The sequence below is a fragment of the Lepidochelys kempii genome, chromosome 22, assembly GCF_965140265.1.
Source record: "Lepidochelys kempii isolate rLepKem1 chromosome 22, rLepKem1.hap2, whole genome shotgun sequence".
In the NCBI taxonomy this organism is placed as follows: Eukaryota; Metazoa; Chordata; order Testudines; family Cheloniidae; genus Lepidochelys; species Lepidochelys kempii.
Genome location: NC_133277.1, coordinates 18,912,101 through 18,937,529, shown reverse-complemented (window position 1 = coordinate 18,937,529; position 25,429 = coordinate 18,912,101). Strand labels below are relative to the sequence as shown.

At 53.8% G+C, this 25,429-nt stretch overlaps 2 protein-coding genes across 17 annotated transcripts in view; one reads left to right on the top strand and one right to left on the bottom strand.

The window, feature by feature from the left end:
• Positions 1-349: 349 nt before the first annotated feature.
• SCN4B (sodium voltage-gated channel beta subunit 4) lies at positions 350-16,467 on the top strand. Its single transcript, XM_073320551.1, has 5 exons — positions 350-792; positions 5,848-6,011; positions 7,622-7,847; positions 8,721-8,850; positions 9,731-16,467. The coding sequence occupies exons 1-5, from the start codon at positions 732-734 to the stop codon at positions 9,822-9,824; spliced, it is 675 nt and encodes a 224-aa protein (XP_073176652.1). The 5' UTR covers positions 350-731; the 3' UTR covers positions 9,825-16,467.
• TMPRSS4 (transmembrane serine protease 4) overlaps positions 9,874-25,429 on the bottom strand; it is a 36,178-nt gene continuing 20,622 nt past the window's right edge. For 10 of the 16 annotated variants that reach the window (XM_073320541.1, XM_073320540.1, XM_073320543.1 and 7 more), the window contains 5 exons: positions 24,798-24,964; positions 24,136-24,231; positions 23,875-24,017; positions 23,113-23,354; positions 21,428-21,695 (listed from right to left, as the gene is read on the bottom strand). In XM_073320541.1, coding sequence (XP_073176642.1) covers positions 23,172-23,354; positions 23,875-24,017; positions 24,136-24,231; positions 24,798-24,964 — 589 coding nt within the window. In that variant the 3' untranslated portion in view covers positions 21,428-21,695; positions 23,113-23,171. Of the gene's footprint in view, positions 20,804-21,427; positions 21,696-23,112; positions 23,355-23,874; positions 24,018-24,135; positions 24,232-24,797; positions 24,965-25,429 lie in introns of those variants that run through there. The other 6 variants (XM_073320535.1, XM_073320537.1, XM_073320534.1 and 3 more) reach the window with 6 other exon arrangements.

Genomic DNA, 25,429 nt, shown 5'->3' with positions numbered 1-25,429 from the left:
GAGCTGAAGGGGCAGGATTTTGAAGCCAGGGGAGGGGAGGCGAGGCAGCAGGGAGCTGGCCCGTTTCTGGCACCCCAGGAGGGATAAACCAGGAGCAGCAGGAGAAGGGGGCTAGGTGGGTGCCCTGGCTCTGCCGGGTGGAGCCACGGACAGACGCTGGGGGGTGCGGGCCGGTGAAGCCCGCTAGGCTCCTGAGCCTGAGCCTGAGCCCGAGCCCCCCCCTGGGAGGGCCGCAGGAGGCGGGAGCGGGTCAGGGGCTCCTGCCTGCAGCCGGGGAGCCACGTGTCCCCCTGGCCCAGCGCGCACCGCAGAGCTGCAGCGCCGCAAACCCAGCCCCGCCTCGCAGCAGCGCGGTCCCTGCCCCGCCCCGCCCGCAGCCGGGCCGGTTTGTGCTGCGGGATGCCCGGCAGGCGGCTCCCCGGCTAGTCTGGCCGAGCCCCCCGGCCCTGGCCGACGCCTCTCCGGCTGCAGCGCCCCCCCCGCTCCCCGCAGCATCCTCAGCTGGCCCCTGGCAGCGCGCCCTGCCTCGCCCTCCGCCTGTCCTGCCCGGCTGCGGGCGCCGCGTCCCTCCGACTTGGCTGCGCGGAGCCCCGGCTGGATGCTGCGGCTGCTGCGGGGACCAGCCGGACTTTGGCTCGAGCCTTGTCCCCCTGCCCCTTGCGCCAGCTTGCCCCGACCCTGCCCCGCCTTCGGCGGCTGCGGGGGCTCCCCGAGGTGCCCTGGCACAGAGGATGGCGGCGGACGGGAGCAGCGCCCGGCTCTGCCGGAGCTGGCTGGCGGCGGCTCTGCTGGGTAAGGGGGTGCGAGGGGAGGGGGCTGCCGCGCCCCGCAGAGCGGCCGGGGCCGGGGCGCCCTGGTGCGGCGAGGGGACCCGGGCGCGGAGCCGGTGCGCTCTGCCTCGGGCCGCTGGGAGCGCGTCCGCTTTGCTGCCCCGCGGAGCGGCGAGACACCTCGGGCCGGAGGGCTCCGCTTTTCGGGGCTCAGCCCCCACGGCACAGGGCGCGTCTTCTGCGCGGACCCGCTTCGGGACTGACATGGGGACCAAGGGCTCTTCTGCGCTGCTTCAGTGCCCTGGGGCCAGGCAGGGCTTAGCTCTTGGGGCCTCTCCAAACCGGTAACTACGGGGTGACGGGACGTTTATTATCCGTTTATTAAGTGCCAGCCATGTCCTCTCGCCAGTCCCCGGAGTTTCTTCATTGCTCTCAGCTGGAGCCTCAGACAGCACAAGGCCAAAATCTGCTCTCCTGGGCCAAAGGAGGCTGCTGGAGTCCAGTGAAGGCAGCAGGGTGACTCTGGACTTGCACCATGTCAGTGAGGGTGCCCTGGGCTGAGGGGTGGGGAAGGAACTTGCTGTTGGTAACTGCTCCAAGGGAGTTGTGTCTGGAGGCTGGAGCGCAGGCTGGCTGTCAGGGCTTGGAGCCGGGCACCAAGCTGGAGCAGTGGTTCACAGCATCGCCAATGCCAAGGGCTCAAAAATCAGGAGTCAGGCCCCCCAAATCAGGAGACGTTTACAAAATACTAAAGGTTGGGCTCTTTCTTTGCTGGCTGGTTTCTCAGCCTTTAGGGAGCTCTCAGGCCACGTGTTCAGGCTTTTCTCTGCAATCAGGAGGGCTGGAACTTACTTTTGTTCTAAAGGAAACCTGAGAGTCTCATGTAATCACATGACTCCAGGAGCTGGTGCTTTAGGAAGAACGTCAACTGTAACAAGGCTCCCAAATAAATAGCGAGAGTTGGCAAAAGAGAGTTAATTAATTCTGGACAGTTTGCACTATCCCACCCACTGTTGTCATGACATGGTCCTGTATGACAGTGCGTATCTTTCTACACACTAGACCCCTCTGAGTCTCTGTTTGTATGTTACTGTAACTTAGGAGCTTTAACCATTTCTAAAAGTCCCATAAACACTGAAGTTATTGTTTCTTCCTCCTTGAAAAATATTTACATTTTAAAAGCAAACTCTACATTTCCATGAGGAAAGATCAACCCACAGCAAACAGCTTGTTTTGATTTCCACTGCTCTGTAGCAAGTCCTAGATATTTGACACTTGCACTTTCATCCATAATCTCCAAGTGCTTCACTCAGGGCTGGGGAGGATGATCTCCATTTTGCAGCTGTACAATCTGAGGCATTGAGGATAAGTGACTTGCCAAGGTCGCTCCAGGAATAGAGCCCTGGCTCCCAGGCCTTTGCCCTCCCTGCATCAATTACTAATATACGCGCAATGGTCTCTCCTGGGTGTCTTCTCTCACAGGCTCCATCATTCTCACTTTGCAGACCTGCTAGTGGGGAGTACAACTAGCTGACTGCTAAAATTAAAGGGGGAAAATATGTGTCAGGGACCAGAGGAAACAACTGTAGGTGTTTAATGCAGCTGAGAATATTAATAGTTACGGATTTAAAAATATTTGTCATACCTTCCTTCCCAGCAGAGGAAAGAAACTCATATCCGGGGCCCTGCTTGGAGCATAACACCCAAATATGAGCTGGCGGGAGGTTTTATAAAGTGTCCTGGCTACACCCAGGGGCTAGGAGCCGAAACATGCTGTGACAGCTGTTTTCTGCGCCCCAGCAGGCCCCACCCATGGCTGGATGAGAGCTTCCTGTACCTGCCGAGTGTGCTGTTATCTGCTGGGCAGTTGCCCTAGTCTGTAGGGGGTTGTTCTTTGAACAGAGAATCTGAAAAACAAGAATTTAATTGAATTTTCAGGTTTCAGAGTGACAGCCGTGTTAGTCTGTATTCGCAAAAAGAAAAGGAGGACTTATGGCACCTTAGAGACGAACCCATTTATTTGAGCACAGTACTTAAAACCCACTGCTTGTTGGAAAACTCCAGTGAGGGGCTTCCGGTAGGGCCAGGAGCTGTTGGTTCTCAAGATAATTTTAAATGAGCTGGAGAAATTAGAGAGAGAGGGACTGGGATTTCAAAGGATCTTGATTCCAGTGAGATTTAGGTGCCTAATTCCCTTAGGTGTCTTTGAAACTCCCAGCTCAGATAACCCAAGGGCAGCCTCATTTTAAGAAGGAAAAACTGGCCATGTGTTGTCATAGTTAGAACAGAGGCTCAGACATTTTAAGCTGGAGTCATCTTGAGTTCTAAGACCAGGTGCTGGTTCTTCTGATCTCAGGAAGGAAATCGGACCCATTTGTACCTCAGGCAACTCAGCCAGGCTTAAACAAAAAAGGTGTGTGGGGGGGAGGAATCTCATTGCAAATTGTCTGCAGCTGAGTAATTTAATTCTGCTCTTCAGTGACTGAAGCTTTGAGGCTCGTTGCACGGTCTGGTGAGCCAGAGCCACCAGCAAGCAGGACTCTGGGGCAGAGAAGGAGTGGTCCCTCGATATTACAACAAGGGAAGTGCTAACAGCTCTGCCCTCCTTCAGGGACCCTCACAGACTGTCCAACTCCTATACCTCAAAGGGGTGGTTGTGGCCGTACGCCCCAGCACGCCGAGGTGCCTAGGAAAGGGCTGAAGTGTAAAGGTTCTTTTAAGATGGCAAAGCTGGATTCCGCTCCAAGCGGACTGTGAGCTCTTCCCTCGTGGGTGCTGTGTGGGAGGGGTTGGGGAGGAGGAGCCCATCTAGCCCGGGGAAGTGGTTTTGTCCCCAGTGAGCTGTCTGCAGGGGCCAGGTTGATCGTTGTTAGTGATGTAAGTGCTCTTCTTCTGCAGCCCTTTTGTAAAACAACAGAGGCCTCCAGTGGCTATTTAGGTGAATCCCAGCCGCCCATGCACTAGGCCTCCAGGGCAGGTTTCTGCCTCACAGTGGGACGCTGGCTGCTTCAATCGATTACAGGTGCTGTCCTGACGTGCCCCATGGCTGGTGGGGTGGTTTCAGGTGCAGTGTGCTCTGGCAAGCCCAGTGCAATGAGGATGGGGTTACGTGAGGGTTGTTTTCAGTGATTAGAGCGGGCCAGGGAATGAGGAGTCAGGGCTCCTGCCTGGGTTCTATTCCCAGTTCTACCTCTGACTCTGTGGAACCCCCATGGGAACTCAGCCAAGCTGCAGGGTGCTGGGACGTTTAATGTTAGCAAAGGGCTTAGAGAGTTTTGTATGATGGTGCTGTAGCTGGGCATTGTTATTCCATGGGAACGTGTCAGCTCTTTCCTCCCCAGGCCAGTCCAATGGTATGGACCGGTGGCTCCCTGTGGAGAAGAAATGGTACAAGGCTGCTAAACCCTCGCCACTCCTGCCTTAGTGTTTCCTGCTGCCCTGCTCAGGGTGTGGGGGTTGGTCTCACTCATGCCCGGGTGGGCAGAGGATTTAAAATGCTGTCAGCGGCCAGACCGAGCGGAGAATTCAGCTTTGTTAATGTTTTAAGCCTGCTCCGCGGGGGTGGGAATAAGCACTGTCCCCCCAGGGCAGAGCAGTGGGGATTGGGCCCTGCTGCACATCTGTACAACACTGCTGATGTCTCAAGCAGCCACCCTAGATCTTGGCAACATGGGGCAACTCAAATTTCTTGATCTCAGAGCAGCAAAGAGAAGTCTGCTAAAGCTGCTGCATTAGCAACGGAGGTGGGGCGGAAAGGACACACGTCTACACAGGCCTCCTCTGTTTTGGTGCCTTTGACTGCTTGCTGCCAGGGGACTTAGCAAAGAGCAGGGTGGTGTCACTCAGCATGTGTCACAATGTAGGATTTTTTACCTTGGTTTTAAAATGTGTTTTGTGTTTGCTCCAGTTTGCTTTGCTTGGAGGGCTCGGGCTCAGGGACGTTTTTGGAAGAAACCAGTGACAGCTATAGCAAACATTCACGAATTTCTGTCTGGACAGAGTTCTTACAGACCTTGCGAAGCAGCCCTGTCCTACCCTTTCCCTCAGGAAGGGGGGGCCCAGCTGCCCTGGGTGAGAATGTGGGGCTGAGGGCGGTGGCTCCTCTGGAGGGAGTGTCTCTGGTCAGGTGCCCCACCCAACCCCTGTGCCTACTTGGGGGGCGCAGGCAGCACTGGACAATTCTGCGCTGAGGGTGAGGAGTTGACTGAGGACCCCAGGGGAGCCTGTCCCTCCTGGAGCCTGATGGGCCAGCAATCCTGTTCCCCAGCAGCGATGGGTGGCCGGGGGGGGGTTGGTGAGAAGGGGCAGATTTAACCAGGCAGACCCTCTTCCACAGGGAAATCCTGCCCCTGAGAGTCGAACTCCTCGCAAATATTCCCTGGTCCTGCCACTCTCCTTAGGCTCCTCTGGGCCTGGTGGGCTCAGACCCATCCAGGGAGTGCCTAACCCCTGGGCTGCTCCCCAGTGTTAAACGTGAAAGCAGCTTCACCCTGGTGTCATTTATCAAAGGTCCCGTAATTCCTCTGTCGGGCTAGAGGGTGGGGTTGGCCTCACGACTAACGTCTCCTTCCTCACCCTCCAGAACAGCTTCCCCTTGCTGCCCTGCCCTGGTCTGGGCCATGGCCCAGATGCCAGGACCCATCCAGCCTGGATTATGGGGGTGGTGCTTGGCTTGTAGACTCCTGAGCAGGACCGAGAGCTCCAGAGTGTGGTCGCCAGGGGCCTGGGAATGAAAGACCAGTGCTGGGAGATGCTCCCTTCCCTGCTGAATGGTGATGCTGCTGCTGGCCAGGCTACTTGCAGTTGCCTTTTCCCAGTGCATGTTCCTGAGGCTCTGTCCTGCTCTGTGTCCTCTAGGAAGGAAGAGGGGGACTGGCTAGGTTAGTCTGAAGCATGCATGTGGTGCCTCCAGGGAGCCCAGTTAATGGACCAGCAATCTCATCTTGTTACCAGGTGGCTGCATGGTTGTGTAGCCTCTGGGCATGCCCCAGGAGATGCTGTCTCTGAAGGGGAATCGGGTATCGGGCACTGCCCCTGTGGAAACTGATGTGTCTTTGTTCTCTCTTTCCCCTGGCAGGTTTACATCTCTTCTCCATGGCTGTCACCTTGGAGGTCTCAGTGGGGAAAAACAACCTTGTGATGGCTCTGAACGGCTCAGAAGTGCAGCTGCCCTGCATCTTCACCACCTGCATAGGATTCAAGGACCTTGACTTCACTTGGTACTACAACAGCATTGACCTGGTGCGTTGTGCGTTCTGCTCCTTGCTGGGTTTGATTGCCAGTTCTCCTGGGTCCCCCCAGCACAGACCGGCTGCTAGTGCTTTAAACAGTGATTTGGATCCCATTTCTCCTGATTTAGGACACCCTGCCAGCCATGAGGGATCTGGTTTTGCAATTGCCCTCTCAGAGCCCACTGCACCTTATTGTCTGGCATCATAACTGCCCATTGGAGACACCGCTGGGTGGAGCAGTGTGGAACGGAGAAAATTACTTCCACTCGGTTTGGCCGCAGCAACGTCACCATTTCGTTTCCTGTAGTCATGTCTGTGAGCTTCGGCAGCAGCAAGTGGCAAATCCCTGGGTTAAATACATCCCTTTTGCTCAGAAATGTCCCATTTCACTGAGGAGTAGGTCAGCACTTTGAGCAAAACACAGTGAATTTTCCAGCTAAACAGGCCCCTTCTCGAGCTCACCATGAGATGCCAAAGGGCCGTTGGTTCTGAGCAGCATCACCTTTCGCCCCTCTGCTTGCTAGTGTGAGGCAATGACTTTCTCCTGTCAGCCCAGCTGCCCTGCAGCCCTCCCAGCCTTGGCCAGCTGGGAGAGGACCTTGGAGCTTGCCTCTCTGGCCGGGTATGCACAGCACTCGCTGCTGGAATGCACAGCTCCTTTGCATTGGCCTTGACATGGCCGTGTCCGCTCCTGAGACAGGCACGCTTGCCGCTGACTGCAGCTCATGGATTCCTAGGGCAGAAGGTGAATTCCAGCCAATGCAGCCACATGGCAAGTGAGACAGGCCGGCTGCTTTCATGGTGGCCTGTTGACTGGACTGCCCCATTCTTTGCCCCAAGCATTCAGCTGCTTCTCCCTTTCATGCGGGAGACAGGAGGTGGTGGGTATATGTGTGCGTGTGCAGAAATGAGGGAGGGGAAGAGTTCTGGGGCCCAACAGGCACGAAACAAAGTTGTCATTTCATACGAACGTGGCTTAATAAGGAGATGAGCCCCCTCCCCCCCCAGCATTTGGCCAGATGTAGGCGAGGAGCTGTGGAGTTGGCCTCGTGCTGAAAAGTCAGGAAGGGGCAGCATGCATGGAGTATGGTTCTGCTCTGCCTCCATTAAAAGACCCCCCTCCACTCTGCTCAGCCCCTTGAGTTTCCCTGTTGATGACTGTTGCATTTCACTGGTGCATACCTAGTATGCAGGAGACATCTCGGGGGTGGGGAAGGGATGTGCTGAGAGGAATAACTGGCTTTGGGATCCCTGGGCAAAAGCCAAGCATTTAGATTCTACCCCTAGTCTGGAGGAGACAAAATCCTCAGAAAGCAAGGGAGGGATGGAAAGAGAATTTCTTGTCCACTTGTAAGCCACATCTACACTACAGCTGTTGCTGAGCCATGGCACTGTTACAGCATGCTTGTCCCTGACCTGGATGCAACATGGTTGCAAACCGTCATGTAGACGGGCCCCAACCCTCAGCCTTGGTAGGTCTGTGTCTGTACCACCCCTGTGTGGTGTCCAACTCAGCCGGAAGAGCTCTCCAGGCCTTCCCTAGTCTGGGGCTTCCTGAGTTTGCGGCCTGGCTGTGCTGTTTGCTCGCTCAGCGTCCTGCTGCATTCCCTCCCCCTGCAGATCTATCACGGGAATATAAAGAACAAAGCATCAGAGCCAACGGTGCTATTCGCAGACCCTCGGGTTCGGTTAATTGGCACAACCACTGGGAAGGAAAACAACATCTCCATCTCCATGGGGTCCGTGGACTTCGATGATGCTGGGAAGTACACCTGTCATGTCAGGAACCCAAAGGAAATGAATGCTGAACACAATGCCACCATCATCCTCAAGGTGGTCCAGGAGAGTAAGTGTCTGCCAGGAGGAGCCCTCCCCACCCCACTCACTCTGCTGGTGCTGATAGACAAAGGTTCCCCTGAGTGATGAGCAGGATCGGGCAAAGCTAAACCAAGATATGCTGCTAGTGGTCGTAGCAGGGGACTGGACTCAGGACTGCTGGGTTCTGTTGGGCTTCCATCAGTGTAAAGGAAAGTAGAATCTGCTCCCAGGAGTTCTAGTCTGGCTCTGGTGACCAGTGTATATTCTAGGTAGTCTTCAGTGAATGGCTGTTCACCCCAGAAAAGAGCCCCAGGAGAGGCCTCTGTTTAGGAGAGGATCATGGCTGGATTGGCCGAGGGGCATTGGCAGAATTGGGGGTCTTTCACTTCACACCCCTCCTCCTGCCAAGAAGTAAGGCCGACCTCTCAGAGTGGGCTCTGGCTTTTAGCTCCCTTGATCTATTTTGGGTGCCCAACTTGAGACCCCTCACGCTGAGCACCCACAGCCTGAGGCACCTACAGTCTCTCCAGGAGACGATGGCTAAGATAAAGATATGGGCCATCCTCTGTGGGCCCTGCTATAGGCCAGTAGCCAGCAGCACATGGAGGGCATTCATGGGGTAAACTCCCTCCGTGGCTTACGGTCAAGTTGAACCATGAGCCGTGCAGTTGTCGGAGAAGGCTTGGGGGGCAGCAGAGACGAGAGGGTGACGCCCATGGCTATTCGACTTTAAAGACCTGAACTGTTCTGTGGAGCAGAGGCAGCTGCGTGGCCCCTGCAGCTCCGGTGATGGCCAAGGAATGGGTGCCTGTCTCCTGCTGCTCAGGGCCAGAGGCTCTGTGCTGGTGGGACTCTTCTGGCTGGCACCCACTAACATCTCCTCTGGCGCTCTCTCCTGCAGTGGTACCGGTGGACAACACGCTGACGCGCATTATCCTGGGAGCCGTGGGCGGGCTCGTCGGCCTCCTCATCCTCATCCTTGTCATCAAGAAAATTGTCCTGCTTATCCTCAAAAAGTCTCAGGAGAAGAAGTGAGTACGGATGGGCGTCCCTTCTCCCAGCCCCCGCTGCGTCCGGCTGGGGTTGTGCTGGGCGCAGCGTCATGCGTACCACATGCATGGATGTTTGTGCTCTTTCTGACCCTCCTTCACAGCCTAGACACCGGATTGCATCACCGGGGTGTTTGCAAGGAGAGGGCAGGAGGGCAGCATGGCCCAGTGAACTGGGCCCAGGACTGGAAACTGGGCTCTTCTGAGTTCTGTTCCCAGCTCTGCCTCTAGCTGGCTTTTCACTTCCCCATTTCCCCATCTGTAAAACTGGGACAGGGACACTGAGCTAACAGGTCATGGGGCCGGCACGAGGATTTGTCTAACTGGTGCAGGCGTGCACGAAAGCCTGCTGCTGCCCTGTGGCAGGACAGTTCCCTGTGACCTGCCCTGCCCAGTCCTATTGTCAGTGCCTGAAGCATGGCTTCCCTTGGAGACTGTGGAACAAGCTGTTAGCTCTGTGTTGGGGTTGTAGTCCTGAGTCCTGTGCTCAGCATGGGGAAGGCCCGGCTCTTTGCAAGTGTGAGCCAGGAACTCCTAGAGTCTGCTGCCCGCTCCCTCTGTGCCCTGCAATGTGTCACTTGACCTGCCTGCCCCGTGGGAATGATTGTGCCTCTTGGGGAGCAGGAAGGATCCAGGCACTCGTGCCAGTCTAGTGTTTGGAGCCATGCCTGCATGTCTCTCCCGCCATGGCTGTGTGGGGAGTGAGCTTCCCCGCAGCTCGGAGTGCATACATCCCTTGGGCCTGGCCTCTGTGACAGGTGGGGAGCGGCAGTGATGCGGGCAGAAGGGGCCAGGTGCACATTCAGGCTGAGGGGGGCTTCAGGCGCCACCCACGTGCTGTAGATGCTGTTCTCTCTCCTAGGAAGGAGTGTCTCGTGAGCTCCTCAGGGATTGACAACACTGAGAACGGCCTGGCGGGCTCCAAGGCGGAACAGAAAGCTCCACCAAAGGCATGAAGCAAACTCAGTGTGACCCACCAGGCAGTAAAACGCTAATGGCCGGGGGAGGGGAAATCTATTTTATTTTGAAACTAACAATGCTTGAGACATCTCTGTATTATGCACATGCCTGCAATTTGCACCACTCTTCAGCCCAGACTTGGGACGCTGTGTGGCCTGGGAGCGACTTGTGCCCAGGCTGTGATCTCAGGAGGGGAAAGAGAGCAGGCCAGCTCCATTCTCTCTGGGAGGAGGTGGGAACTCCCTGAGCTGGAGCATGGGCTGGGGTGGGTGGGTGTTTTCATGTGGTGTGTGTGAGAGAGCGGCTGGGTCATCACACAGAGACTGGGTGTGAGGGCGCTGAGCAGAAATGGTGTCTTGCGAAGCTGAGAGCCGGGGGGGGCATTGCCTGCCTGGCTCCCAGGGATGCTACACTGGGAGGAGGCCATGCACCAGGCAGAGGGCAGCTAGTTCCTGGAGCAGAGGCCTCTGGAGCACAAGGCTGCATGGAACGCTAGCAGTAGAGAAAGATGCTCCTGTCCCTGCCTGAGCGTGGGGCTGGCTCAAGGAGAAAGAGGGCTCTGCTGCCAAGCACACTTCTGAACCAAATGACTAGTGCCGCCTTTACCAAGCCTGGCTTTAATCTCTTTTCCTAACTGGTTAAGAAACGAGATTTGTCTGAACCGGTTAGGAAAAGAGATTAAGGGGCCCCTGCTGCTGCTCCTGGGACGAGCTCTCCCTCCCCTGCCATTTCCATTCCACTCCAGCAGGTGAGCTGCCCACTCTCAGTCTGGGCTTGTGCGGCTCTGTGGTATTGTCACCAGCTGCCGTGGGTGCCAAGGGTGGAATACACTGCGGCCAGGGGTCGCCGTAGTCACGGGGGGCTATGTCCGTTCGCTACCTACAGCAGCCATTCACCTGCTACCCTGTGGGATTGCTGTGGGCCTGGCTCTCCACTGCCCTGCCCCTTGTGTCCTTGCTTGCACTAGTGCAAGGGCAGTGCAAAGTACTGCCAGTCCGACCCCCTTTGCTCATGGCAGCACAAGGTGCAGGGGTCCTGTGTCTGGCTGCCTGGCAAACCTGCCCAGTGAGCTCTGCGTAGAAAAGCTGGGTCAATAGTAAAGTGCTGGGGGGAGTCCGGGGAAGGTTCATTCCTCTGCCTGCACTTTGTCCCTGGCGCTCGCCTGGCTCCTGGTTTTGCTCTGTGGTGTTCCCTGTCCCACTGGCAGGAGCGCTGCTTCTGCGGGAAGGGCAGCTGGGACACTCGCGTGAGATTCTTGTTCCCTCGTTCTGGAGGGTCTTTCTGACTCTGCCAAGACACCGCGGTGAAGGCGCGCACCTGGAAGGGGGCAGCTGGGGTGAAAAGCTTCAGGTTTCTGACTGTCCTCCTGGGGCAGAGGAAAAATTGACAAAGTGGGTCCAGCCCCCACAAGCTGAGGGCAGTGGCTGGTTACGTGTCCAGTGCTGACTGTGCTTATCTCGACTCCCCTGCTCCCCAAGCAGCATTCAGGGGAAAAGGAGTCCAGATCCCACGTCGGGCATTGGGTCCTAGCCGGGCTATGGAGCATGGCACTGCGATCCCCACCAGGCTGCATAAGCAATGTTCCCAAACAGCCAGGCCCACGTTCTGCCTTCTGTTACATGTGCCCAGACCCAGGGATGCCCGGGAGCTGCCAAGGCAGAATGTGCCCCTTGGAGTCCTCTTGCTGTCCCAGATGGACAGGTGGGGGTGAGGGTATTATCACCCTTCCCAGTCTGGTACCAACCCCCGGCACAGCCACTCCCTCTAGAGCACTGGAGCTTTCTGCGGCACTACTAGGTTGTCCTTTCTTCCTCCCTATGCTGGTTGGCTGTTGCCGCCCCATGCCCTCACTGGGTACACTGGTGCAGAATTGGTGCCATGCTTGGTGACATCCGCCCCGGGAGGCTTTGTCTCCCACACGTGCCAGTGAGGTACCAAACACGTCCTCTCCCCGAGCTGTCTGACATTCCATACCAAACATGCACCCCAGTCCCAGCTGCACTGACAGTCCCTTTGGGGCTTAGCCATCTCCCAGAGCTCTGCCCTGTGATGCTGGTCACGTCTCCACCAAACACAGCCCTGTCTCATTGCAGGGGACACCTGGCTTTACCAAAGAGTTGCCATGTTGCTTGGTGACACCCGCAGTGCTGGGAATGTTTTTGTTTTAGTAGCGAGCGCCTTATCGGCCTGGGAGCTGCCTGCCTGTCCCTGCTGTGCTGCATAACCAAGCAGAGCTGCAGGCTTTTTGCATTGTTCAGCCCCACAGGGGTAGGGAGCACCAGATTGTAAAGAACAGGTTTGCACACCCCTGCCATGTCAGGGTGCTTTGTGCCATGGGGAGCAGCATGATTGGAGCTGGGGATTGTACTAAGCACAGTATCTAAGTACCAAATCCAGGCAGACTGGGGAATCCTTTGGGAATTTGTTTAAGTAGCACCAGCCCTGCAGAGGATTTTCCTGCCAGCAGAAGTGGCGGGGATGTGCTGGGAAGTGCATGGAACGGAACCAAGCGGAGTCAGGGCCACCCCAAGAAAAGCCAGTGTGGCTGCCATGTCCTTGGAGAGGAGCTGGGTGCGTTGTTTGCCTGGGGGCTTTGGCTGCGAGAGGGCTGGGTATGAACAAGGAACCCCAGCAATGGGACTGGAGAGCCCAGGAGGCCACTGCTAGGTGAGGACAGCCCAGAGCGATGCAGGAAGCCCACCGAAGTCAGAGTCTTTCTCGTGATGTCGTTGGGCTTTGGGTCAGTGCCTCAGGGGCCATGATCATGAGAGACTTAGAGCCGCACAAAGCGACAATGTCCAGCGCGGGGAGAGAGGCCAGAGGCTGGCCGGGGACGGGGCCGTGGCTCCAGACTGACGTGTTGGCATGTGTAAATCCGGACTGCGAGATGATTGCTGTAGGGGACTGGGCCTGATTTTCCTGCCCTACGCCTGCTTTACGCTGGTTTGAGTGGAGTCACTCCTGATGCCCGGGAAGTGCGTGATGGGGTGTGCAAGGGCAGAGAACTGGTGCCCATGACTGCTGGTGAATGGGCCTGCCTCCTTCTCACACGTACACCTGCCTGCCCCATCAGGCGCTTCCTTCAGGGGAGATCGGGAAATGGGGGGCGTGGTTCACACCGAACGCTACATTTCCTTCGTGTTGCAGACCTCAGCTGCACCGTCTCATTTATGTGGGTGTAAATCAGGAGTAAAGCCACAGGAGGAAGTGGAATAAGCCCAGTTTAAATCTGGTGTATGTGGGAGAAGAACTGGGCCCAAAGTTCTGGCCCCCTGCTCCCGTTGCCCCAGTTGCGAGGGGCTGCTCAGGCAGCAGAGACAGGGGCCGGGGAGAGGGGCTGCTGGAACGCAGCTTCAGACAGCAAAGTGAGTGGGGAAGGTGACGGCTCGGGGAGCGGAGCAGGTGAGGGAGCTACCTTTCTCGGTCGCACGTTTAAACTCGGTGAGCCGTGGCGGTTGCCAGTGGCGGCTGCGAGACGTGAGTTTTAGCTCTGTCCCCACTGGACAGGGGTCCGCATCCCAGTCCGCACCAACTGCTCAAGTCTGTAGAGAGAACCAGGAGGCGAATCTCCCTTCTCCGCCTTATGGGCAGGGTGGAGGCACGTCACTGAGGCTAAGTTCACATGCAGGATTTCATAGGGCTCTCAGCAAGGAACCATCCCCCAGTTCCAGGGGGTGGGATTGCCTGTTTTCATGCTGTGGAAGTGCTGCACGGCTCCTTCTGTTCTGCGCCGTGCACATGCCGAAGCATCTTCCCGGGCTGGGCCCCAGAGCCAGCAAAAGACGAGGTTGTCAAAGTCGCTGCGTCTGCCCAATGCAGAAGAAATCACTGTGAAATGCTTCTGAACAAAGGTGTTGTGTAGGCCTGTGAGCAGGGCCTGTGCTCTGCACTGCCTGCCTGCGCTCACGCCAGGCGGAGCAGCCTGGAATACATTCCTTGACTGCACTGGCTCACCCTGTCCCATGCCCTGCTGTGGCTGATGTACATTGAGTTGCTCTCCCCGCTGTGCGGCCTGTACCTGGCTGGTTTTCTGGGGAGAAGCTGCCGTATTTTTTACATCCGTTCCGGTTTTACTCTTTTTTTTTCAAAGCTCGGCACTTACAGTAACAAACACGGAAGAAGCTGATCTACCAAGGCTTTAATTAGTTATGCAAATCATTTGTATAAAGGATTTAAATGGGAAAACAGCTCATTCGGTTTCCCTTTCACTTAAGAAAGAATGTGGAGCTTCATTTGCTATGCAGGGAGGGAGTATGGTCTAGTCATAGTTAGAGGACTTGGATTCAGGACTCAGGTTCTGTTCCTGGCTCTGCTGCTGACTCGTGTGACCTCAGGCAAGTCGCTTTGCTTCTACATGCCTCAGTTTCCCCATCTGTAAAATGGGGATAATGATACTGACCTACCTCACAGATGATGACTTGAGGCTTCATTAGTTACCATTTGTAAAGTGCTTTGAAATCCTCGAATGACCAGTGCTATAGATGGGCAAAGTGTTATTAGGAGAGAGCTACTTGGAAGGTTAGAAACCGATCAGGTGAAACATACATGTTGTATTTCACTGTCAATGTGGAAATCTGATTTCTCTCTGGACACTTACACCTTCTGTTGGTACAGCTGGCCCCTCAACTGGTGAGAACTGAGAGACCTTTTCAGTTGTCTTCTGTTCTGTTCTGTTCGTCTGGTGACTTTGTCCATGCTCTGTAGAGTCAGCCTGGCTGATTCACTGCTGATCGATGGTCGTCCTGTCTCATGCTCCAGCCTGGTGACAGGGAGCTCCCACGCACGCTGTTCCCCAGTCCTGCAAAGAGGCTCCTCTCAGTAACAGCAGCAGCAATATTGAAACGAAGAGAGAGCAGGCAGGTGATCAGAGAGAGATGCCGGAGACATTATGGAGTCTGCTTGGGACATTGCTATTGGAGGGGCTTGCGTACTGCAGCGATGGGGTGGCCATATAAACCCTGAGACAGAGACAGGAGGGGGAGAAGAGACAGGCGTGAGATAGTGGGGTTGTTCTCTGACTTAAATCCCTTGAGTACATGGGGTGCTGGAAAATCCTTCTCCATATAACTGAAAGGGATTAAAAACAGTCCCAGACATGCTATTCCAAGGAATTTAAAATTTAAAAAGTGCTTCATTTAAAATAATTCTAGTTGACTGTGACCTTTTAAAATCATGTGATTTGTTGTTTGAATGTCACAAGCCAACTTCCTGTGTGGGCTACATCTTTGCCTTTGTTAATGAGGCTAAGGAACTAAACTCTGCTCTTCTCCCCAGCCCCTTCCCCTGTAGGAATCAGGAATCAGAGCTGGGTCTTGGTTTTTCAAGAGCGTGGTGAGGGTGGGAGCAAGAACAGCTTTCTGGCTTTGTAACGGAATGGGAGCCCATTCTGGATGAGCTGTGTTAGAACATTTAATTGCAGGGGAGTGTTCTTGAATTAGTTTATGACCCAGCTAACAAACAGGCTTGCCAAAGCAGTGCATGGGGATTACTGGAGAAGAAGGGGATGTGGTACCACTTCATCTATAGACAGGAGTATGTGGCCATTGGAATCTGAGTGTGATGGGCACAGAGTCCCACCTGCCGGCTTGTAACTGTGCTCAAATCTGCAAATGCAGGAGCTGTTGGGACAGAGGAGGCCCAAGAAGCGCCCTGTGCTGGTGCATCTGTGGCTGTGCCTTTCAAGAGGAGCGTGATTCATGGCTGTGCTGCACCTGGCCTAGTCGCTTACACCAGCGCACGGAGCTTCAGCAGGGCAAAGGTGACATGCTCTGGAAGGGTAGGCTTTGTGCTTGACAGTCTTATCCGCTGGTTAGAGTAGGCAGCTCGGACTCCTGGATTCTGTTCCCAGCTCTGCTGCGTCTCTTCGGGTAAACATGGGCAAATCATTTGAATCTCTCTGTGCTTCAGTTTCCCCATCTATAAAATGCGGCTGATAACACTGACCTGCCTCAGGGGCTGTTTGTGAAGTGCTCTAAGATCCTTGGACGAAAGGTGCTGTATAAATGCAAAGTATTATTAATATATCATCATCGCTCATGACGTTTTAGACCAAAAGACACAAAATCTTCCAGTTGCCCCATGAAATCCCCAGTCCAGCCTTTGTGAAGAACTTCCATAGACAAGTAAAGTTTGGGGAGGAAATTAATTTTTTTAAGTATTATTTTTAGGTGTCATAACCTGTTAGTCTTTTTTAGAAGTAGTATCTGGATATTGTTCCACTTACCACATGATATGCAATGCTGTTCTATGCATGGATTATTCCTCTGGCTTGAATAGAGAAAACTTAACAATCAATTTTTGAGATACATTTCTGTACCTGTACCTGTATGGATTTAGATATGCTGTACAATGGGCATGCTTAGAAGGTTCCACTGTCTTGAAAATTTGACCAATTCTTGAGCTATTCCCTCTCTTTAAAATGGGGTGTCCCACTAGAACCTTTCAAACAGAGGGGATGTTAAGGATGAGTGTATATTGTAGACACACACATGTATATGTGTATATAAATACGTATAGTATATAGTTGTAAATAAACACAGAATGTGGAGGAACATTCTGTCTGTTGCCTTTAAAACACATTTTGCACTATAGAGTTTTATTTAGCTTTGCCTTGAATGAAATAAAAGTTTATGTTTAGTAGAGAAACTCTCCCTCGTCTGGGTTCTTTCTGATGTTGATTTGGGACCTTTGCAAAGCTCGGTGTGGATGCACGTGTGGATGCCTGTGGGTGTGCAGGGAGTGCAGCAGAAGTAGCAAGCACAGGATTTATTGCATTGTTGATCTGTCAGGATTGATAGCTTCCTGCCCTGAATGGCCAAAACCCCAGACAGCATCTCCCAATTACCCATGCAGTGCTAAACACTCTGTGTGTGCGTGTGCGTGAATCCTTCCTGCCCTGGAGCCATTGGTCAGGGCCAGGAATCGTGAGGCCTGACTTTGCTGGGTGAGTGCATTATGCAGCACTGAACCTTTCCAGGGAGCTGTAGGGATTATTAGTGTCATAGAATCATAGAATCATAGAATATCAGGGTTGGAAGGGACCCCAGAAGGTCATTGTGTTGGTGGATTTTTTGTTCCAAATGATTCAGCTGGATGAGCCGAGTACCATGTTAATCTTCATCAGGTACGTCCGTTGGGCAAATCCTGTTCTCAGCTCAGCAGTGTGTTACCCCCCATGCTCGGCTCTCCCTGTGTGCTCAGCCATACCCCTGGCATCAGTGAGAGCGGGGTGTAAGGAGAGCTGAACAGCAGAGATAACCCTGCACTCTGTCTGCCTTCCTCTGCTGAACCCATGGCACACTCTTTGGGCATGTGCGCTGCATAGGAAAACTGAGAATCATCCGACCTTTAAAACACCCGTGTGAAAGTGAGAAACCCCTGTCAGCTGCCTGGGTGAACGCTCTGACTGATGCATCAAGGGGCAATGGTTCCAGAGCTGAGGGCCTGCCGTCAAGGTGTGGCAGGAAGATCTAAGAGCCTGACCCAAAGCCCACTGAAGACTGGGAGATGCTGTTGATTTTGAAGTGCTTTACGTCAGGCTCTGAGAGGGGATCCTGCCTTTAGAAATACTTCTCTCTCCTTCCACCCTCCAGGTCAGGGTTAGCCCTGGAATAAAACTGCAGCCACTTTGGAACAATATGATACCCGAGGGAATGGAGGGGGTGGAGTGGTCGCCTCTCCTGGGTGCCACAAGAAACCGCTGGTGCCACAAGCAGCCCTCGCAGTGGCAATGCCATGCAACATCCTGGGCATGCTGTCCCCGTTTCTGCTGGGTCACATGCAGCTGCGGTAGGACTAGATCACTGGAAGGCAACGCTGGCAGTTAAAGTTGGCGCAAGCTAAGCCTCTGGCTCTAGATGCTTGAGTGAGGACAGGACATGGAGACAAGGCGCTGAGCATGTGCCACTCAGTCACTATGTGCCCAATAGCTGGGCGGGGCAAGTGTGGCAAGGGATTATCCAGCGCCTTGCACATTCAGGCTCCTGGGTTCTGTTCCTGCTACTGCCACTGGCTCGTGCTAGCAGCCTAGAGTGGCAATATTCTCTGTGGAGTGGCTCAGTGCATTAGGTCGCAGGATGATCCTGGCTGTGGCCCTGAGCACAGGCCCAGAACTGTGCCAGAAGCAGTGTGACAGCATATTCAGAGCAGGTTAAAGGCACTTCGGATTTTACAAGACTGATATAAATGGAAAACTGCTGCTTTGCTCTCCTTTCATTCACAAAAGAACATGGAATTCCATCCAGGGTACCAAATGGTGATCATAGCAGGGGAATTGGACTCAGGACTCCTGGGTTCTGTTCCTGGCTCTTACTTCCTCAGGGTGTAACCAAAGGTAAGTCTCTTCACTTCTCTATAAACCGGGGAATCTGCTGCTGCCATCTTTTAAAGGGGTGTTGTAAGAATTAATGTTGTAAGGTATGTTGAGATCCTGAGATGAAAAGTGCTGTAGAAGGGCAAAGTGTTTCTAACAGAAGGTTAATTAGAATGCTGGATACCCTCATGATCAAGTTAAAGGTGAATGGGACTGCTCCTTGTTAGAATAGGGATATATCAGAAAGTTGATTTAAAAAGCCCAAACAAATTAGTCATTTAAGATAATTCAAGATGACAGTGTCCCTCTATAATAATGCAGTTTGCTAGTGAATATCACAAGGCATTTTCTTCATTACTTCTGCACAATAAAGCTTTCTTCATGAGAGGAAGGGAATCAACTCTGTGATTAACCAATTTATTTGAGCATAAGCTTTCATGAGCTAAGTGAGCTGTAGCTCACGAAAGCTTATGCTCAAATAAATTGGTTAGTCTCTAAGGTGCCACAAGTCCTCCTTTTCTTTTTGCGAATACAGACTAACACGGCTCTTACTCTGAACTCTATGATTATTCTCCACCCCATCCCTTTTCCCCTGGGAATCAGGAATAATGGCAAGGTGGGAGTAATCTTGGCATCTCAGAGGAATCATCGTTATTAGCGGAGGGTTAATGAGAGCGCTGTAACCCACTAGGATTTGCCTAAAAACAAATGAACTTTTAAAGGGTATTTTTGTTTTTCCTTTCCTGGCCACATTCATAACTGGGTCTCTCTGTTCACCAAATCTCTCTTCTTCTGAAGAGCTAGTCATTTACTCTCTCTCTGCGACTCAGTGACAACCTTCTCCTGTGGTTCTCATCACGCAATGTTCTCTGCTTGGGCAGCCAGTCCCACCAGCTACCAGCAGCAGCTGAGTAGGAGTGTGGAGAAGGGGCAGCAGCTGTAGTGGGACCTGGAACAGAGCCTCTGCCTCAGATTTTCGGAAATGGGAGATTTAAAGTAGGCTCCTAAATCGTTCTGTAGACACCTAAATTAGTGGCTTCATTTGGGAAGCTGCTGGGGGCTCAGCCCCTCTGAAATTTGGACCCTCTCTGTTTAGGTGCCTGGCTGTGGACTCAGGAGCCTGTCTGAAAGCTTTCGCGCTTGAAGATCTTGCGCTGAGCCTAGAGGAGCTGACGGGTGGGCTGGAGGCCTGCAGAAGGCACAGAGAGGGGGCTGAGGCTAGTAGGGTTTGGAAGCCTGTGGTTTTTAGAGGTTGGGGAAAATGCGGCACTTAAAAGAGCTCAGATGGCTAGTACAGGCTGAGACAGGTACAAGAGGCCAGATCCCTGCCTGGGGCAACCCCTCTGACTTCAATGGAGCATGATGCCAGGGCTGAACTGGGCCCACAGTGCTCCGGGGACCTGTGGTAGGGCCTAGGCGTGCCCCATGGTACTAGGCCCTGTGCTGCCACGGTGGGCACGGGCTGTGTGAAGTGCTTGAGTCTGGAAGGGCAGGGAATGAACACCAATGATTCCTTTTGAGAGAGGACTTGTCCCAACTGTGACTCTGGTGGGGACCATGCTGCTGTCCTTTCTTCTGTAGTGCTTGACAGACACTGCGACCCCATCCCTGGGGCTGTATCTGTGCCAAGCTTTACAGAGGGGAAGGGTGGCCGGCCCCAGCTCCTAGCTGCTAAAGCCAATGGTGAGTCGCTTCACCTAGCACCTGCAGGAACTTGGGCTCCAGAAATGGACTCAGGTGTGTAAGTTGTAGGCAATGATGAGACAACGTAGCACTTCCATGACACCTCCTGCCCCGAGGGCTGCAGGCACTTCACAGGCATTAGCTGATTCTCCCTCCTGGCACCCCAGAGAGGCAGGTATTGCCCCCATTTCACAGCTGGGAAACTGAGGCACAGAGCAGCGACATGACTTGTCCAAGGCCACTGAGGGAGCCTGTGCCAGAGCTGGGAGTAGCACATATGTGGCTCCCACTGCAGGGTGCTCTGGAGAAACTCACTGGCGCACAATCGTTAATTAATGAGACGCTGTGTGATTGCTGGTTTTGCTTTCAAACTGCTGTAGCCTCTGTCACACTCCAGCAGGACCCAGTGCTGCAGAAACAGCAGAGAGCGCTGCGGGTCCAGCTATATGCTGCCTCTGGCATTGCACTCTTGCTTCCCAGCCCACTTGCTTAGAATTCTTTCCTGAAATACAATTTGCCCTGTGTCTTTCCTCTCTCCCTCCTTTCCCACGGGTTCAGTCTCCAAGCCACTGGCACCCATTTGCAGCCTTGCTCAGAAGCATCACTTTCAGCTTGTTGATTTATGTCTCACGCACATAAAGAGAGGGACTTGCTCTTTGTTTCTGCGTCACAGGCCCATTGCAGCAGCCATAGGCCGGAAGAAGTGCCAAGTCTTGGCCTGAGAGCCCAGTGGATCATTGTCACCGAACGGTTTGTGTCAGATTTCAGGCTCACGCGGCCGATTCCCCTCTCGCTCCAACCACTTTTACGCTACGCTGGACCCCCTGGAGTTGCACCGGAGGCGCTCTGGTTATCTCCCTTGTCCTGACGAGGTAAGTGGCAGACTCAGCTTTGAAGGCAGGAGTTCCTGGCTTCCAGGTCTGTGGTCAGTTCGTTGGCGCATGCTGGTCTCATGTTCAAGGCATGAGATTGTTTGTGGACCTATAGTTAACACAGGGTTCACCATAAGCCCTGGTGTCTCCTAAGGCTGATATTGAACTAAATATAATTGCTCATTCCAGTAACAATCCCAACACAGCAAACAGCCATCCGCATCCACAGCCCAGAACAGGACTTGTTCTGCCAACAGAAAATCATCCACGGTGGGGTACAAAATTGTGTGCTCTTATTTCAGACAAATAAAGAAGTTTGACAGGTGGCACTGCTGCCTGTTTTCCCCAGCTGAGCACTGGGGTTTAGTTTAAGAATGTGAAAATTTAAAGAGGAGTCAGAGAACCTCCATATTCTGTTGGCCACAAAGAATGGTTTGTGCCCAAGAGGTTAGAGATGGGCCTGGGCCACTGGTGGTGCTGGATGGACCCCAAAGTCTGGTTCTGTTGGGATCAGAGGTTTGGATCTAGCCCATCTCTGCAAAGAATAGGGATTAAATCCTTTTGCAAAGGTCTTTTCTTAAAAGGGATAAACTTTTCCTGAGAGAGAATAGTTGACTGGGGAAAGGCATTGCTTGTTTCACTAACTTTGTGACAGGGTAGAACTGGGCTGAGCAAACAGCAGCTTGGATCCAAGCAAACCTTCCTGGCCTGGGGAGGCTGTAGAGAGCAATACCTCATCATCTCCAGGGAGGTGCTCTGAGCCAGGCAAATTCCTTGGATGTGATGGGGGCCTCTGCCACTTTAACCACCCCCAGAGTCCCGAGCTGCTGCTAAATCATGGCATGGTGCTGGGCCTTCAGAAAGTGAACCCAGGGATGTGCAGGTCCCAGGTGCAATGGCTGGAAGTGAGTTTCCCAGCAGGTCTTAGAACCAGGGCAGCCAGGTGTTTAACACAGGGGCCGTGACGGGAAGCTGCCGCTGCGGGAGTCTCAGAGCTCTGACTGGAAGGTGAGACACACAAGAAATTAAAACTGGCACCACAAAAATGCCGGAATAAACATTGAACCAAATTCTAGCCTCAGATGTCAATTCAGTTCCTAAGGAAACCAAAGCACAGCCAGGCGTGAGGGTGGAACATGCTCCATAATACCCCTGGCCCACCTGCTTCCATTCACCCCTTCAGTCCCCAGTTCCCTCCAGGCCCCCCTAGCTGCTGTAGGGGCAATTCCCCACAGGCTGGGCAGGTGCCTCCAGGGCCCGGGCAACAAAGCTCGTCTAGAATTGAGCCTTCCCGAAGGCTGTCTACCCCCTGCATCACCTGCCCTGGCTAGCTAAAGTCTCCTCTGCCGGGAAGAGCAGAAATGCACCTCGGCTCCATTCAGCTGCTGTCACGTGTTCAACTAGCAATGTCATGGCCCTCTCGATCAGCTAGCACTACGTGCCCCTCTCAGAGTGTGTGTGGGGAGGGCGGGTCCAAGCTTTCTGGCCTGAGAGCCGCATCTGGGTATGGAAATTGTATGGGGGGCCATGAATGCGCAGTGGGGGAGAGGGACTCTCTGGGGGGGGCTCTATAAGGAATGTTCTGAGGGGGGGGGAGGAGGGGGCTCTGCAGGGGACTCCTAGGGGCCCTGCTGGCAACGACAGCACGGTGGCCGTACCAGGCACCGCAGGGCGGAGGCACCCTAGCTGGGACAGGTGCAGTCCCTGGGCAGTTTCGAGGCTCTCGAGGGTGGGGCCGTAGGAGACCAGGAGGGGACTGGGTGTGCTGCTGTGCGTGTGTGTGCGGGGGGGGGGGTGTTTCTGATCCCAGAAACAGCGCAGTGAAGTCGCGTCTGCGCAGCGTGGCGCTCCGCGTGCCGGAAGATGGTGCTCATGAAGGGAAGCGGGAGTTGGGGCCCGGGGAGTCCCGGGCGGGCGGAGCAGGGAAGCCCCCGACCCTGCTCCTCGGCGGGAGCTCGAGGACCGGATAAAAATGTCTGATGGGCTGGAAGGGGCCCGCGGGCCGTAGTTTTCCCACCCCTGTCTCAGAGCCTACTGCTGAGGGGTCAGAGCTTGAAGCCAGATCTCCTGCTGAGTGGCACTTGTCGTATTGAGGAAGCCTAGGAGCAGCAAACGCTTTGGATTTTTGATTAGCTCAGCACCCAGGAGCAATGTATATTTTTTTTCTGGGGAACTAAACACCAAGAAGCCCTAGCCACTTCCCATCACTGTAGTTCTGCGGCTGTGTAAGCCAGATTCTTCATGGACCATTGCTACCTCTGTCCCAGCCATGGTGCGGTATGTGAACCCCACCAGGCCCTGAGGCAGGGAGCATTCTGGTGGGCATGGCTGGCGAATGTTTGGGGCCTGGCCATTCTGTGCTGTTGCAATAACAGTGTAGGGCAAGTCACAAGAGCTGAACTGGCCTCTGGCACTCACAGAATAGGGGTGGCACAAGCTGTCCTTTGCCAGCCCAGCAGGGAGGAATCCACTCATCATCAGTGGCTGGTTTCAGAGACAAGGATGCTGACCCTCTGGACGGTGTAGATCCAGTTGAGATAGCCCTGCACTTTGGTGTAGACGCCGGGAGTGCTTGGTCTGCCACAGCCATGTCCCCAGCTGACGATCCCCACCACCTGCCAGTGCCCTGGATTGTACATCAAGGGGCCGCCGCTGTCTCCCTGGGAGGGACACACACAAGCAGGTGTTACAGGGAACCCTGCTGTTCCCTATCCCCTGCTCCTCTCCCGATATCAGTGGCTATGGAGGAAGCAGAGCTCGGCTCGAGTTATAAAGTTCATAACTGGCTCAAGCCCATATGTAGTGTAGTGTGACTTTACCATAATGGCCAAGGGCCCTGGACCCAGAGCGTCAGAAGTGACCAGTGAGCTGTGGGGGCAAACTTGAAACACCGGAGAGGGGCCTGATTTTCAGGGGCAGGTGCTCAATGCTTTCTGAAAATCAGACTCATTCAAAGTCTTGGCCCAGACTCCCTTCTGCCCCCACAACACCCAGTGCCTGTGGTCCAGTCCCTGACGCTAGCAAGGGCCCCGAACGCTCCTGGAATTAGAGGGATGTTATTCAGGGCTCCATGCTGCTCCTCTTCAGAGGGGCTGGAGGAACGAGCATGCAGGATTTACCCCTGAACTTCCACCTGTGCAGCGAGAAGAACACATTTTCGAAGGTGAGAAAGGTCCTTACCTGGCAGGTATCGACACCACCTTCCGTGAGGCCTGCACATATCATCCTATCAGAGATGTCCCCCTGGTAGGCATCGACAGCATTGCAGGTGTTGCTGTCAATCAGTTTGATCTGGGCCTGCTGCAGAGACTTGGACAATGTACCTTGATAAATGATACACAAATGAGAGCTTCCTCCCTTCCACCCTGCCTCTCTGAGAGCCAGGGTTAAAGAGAGCAGTTTTCAGCCCTGTGTGATAGAGAGCTAACGTACTGAACTCACCATTCTGCTCTGTGTAGCCCCAGCCTGTCACCCACAGTGGGGCGTGTGAGGGCAATTCCTCATCAAAAAAAGGCAGACAGATTGGCTTAACTGTGTCTGGAAGGGAGAGAATATGAACAGATAGAATCAGGAGAGAGGGTCTCAATTCTAGGCTTGTGGAGAAATTTGCCTGACTGCCCAGGCACTAGAGATGGATCATCTTAAACTCGTGCCGGAATTATCACAGTGGGTTTTACACAGCTGCTTGACAGGCCAAAAGCAGTGTGCACCAAGGCAGAAGTGAGCGTGTTCTGTTGAGTTCTGGCCAGTCAGGCACATTCACACTCATACATTTGTCTGTCCAGTCAGGCGCACTCATGGACTGAGCCAGGCACAGCCATTGCAGGCCACTACGTCACACACGTTGATTTACGAACGGCACCGTTTGCACACTGGTGTTTCATGCAGTCCCAGATGGACCTATCAATCTCCTTCACGTGTCCTCACAGCCTTTGACTTGCGCCTGACCCATATCATGCACTCCCCACTTTGCCAAAGCTGAGGATCTGGCCCTATAGCACGTTTAGACAAATCCATAGGCAATGGATGCCAAGGCATTTATGTGGGGGGCTTATTTCAAAGAAGTTTCTGAAAGTGATTTTAGAGAGTAGGCTCTCGCTCACCTGAAATGCTTAAGGGAGACGTTAGTTTTACCAGGGCAATGTCATTATCTTTGGGAAACATATGATTACTGTCAATGATGAAGATCTTTTCCACAGGGATAGTGTTGAAGTTGGAGAGGATTTCGGATCCTGCTTTCACTCGCCAGTTCTGAAGGGCCAGGTTGTTCCTATGCACAAATACAGCCAATGGTTATTGGCTTTTTTCCTTCCATGACTTCTCCATAATGATAGGCGCTCATGTGAGATGTATAGATGTCAAATATGCCTTGAATATATATTGGTAATAAGAACTATAGCTCCCTCTCTGCCCCTTAGTCAGGATGCAATGAATCACCCTTCACAACATGCAGAATTGTTCCGTGTAGCTCAAAACTTGTCTCTCACCAACAGAAGTTGGTCCAATAAAAGATATTTGATCACTCACCTTGTCTCTCTAATATCCTGGGACCCACATGGCTACAACTACACTGCCTACAGCCAGGATTTTAGTAATCTTCACTTATTCCCAATGTTAGCTCCCTCCTAAAGGAACTAAGGACAATTGGAAGAGCAACATGCACAACTCAAACAATGAGACATGACTAAAGAGTCTCAGATAAACTGAGGTTGAAATCCGCATTCCTCAAGAATGC

Excerpts from the sequence above, each read along its gene's own strand:
- SCN4B (XM_073320551.1), top strand. The coding sequence starts at position 732 with ATGGCGGCGGACGGGAGCAGCGCCCGGCTCTGCCGGAGCTGGCTGGCG. Across the intron at positions 6,012-7,621 it reads ACTACAACAGCATTGACCTG|ATCTATCACGGGAATATAAA; the intron begins GTGCGTTGTGCG and ends CTCCCCCTGCAG. Across the intron at positions 7,848-8,720 it reads CCTCAAGGTGGTCCAGGAGA|TGGTACCGGTGGACAACACG; the intron begins GTAAGTGTCTGC and ends TCTCTCCTGCAG.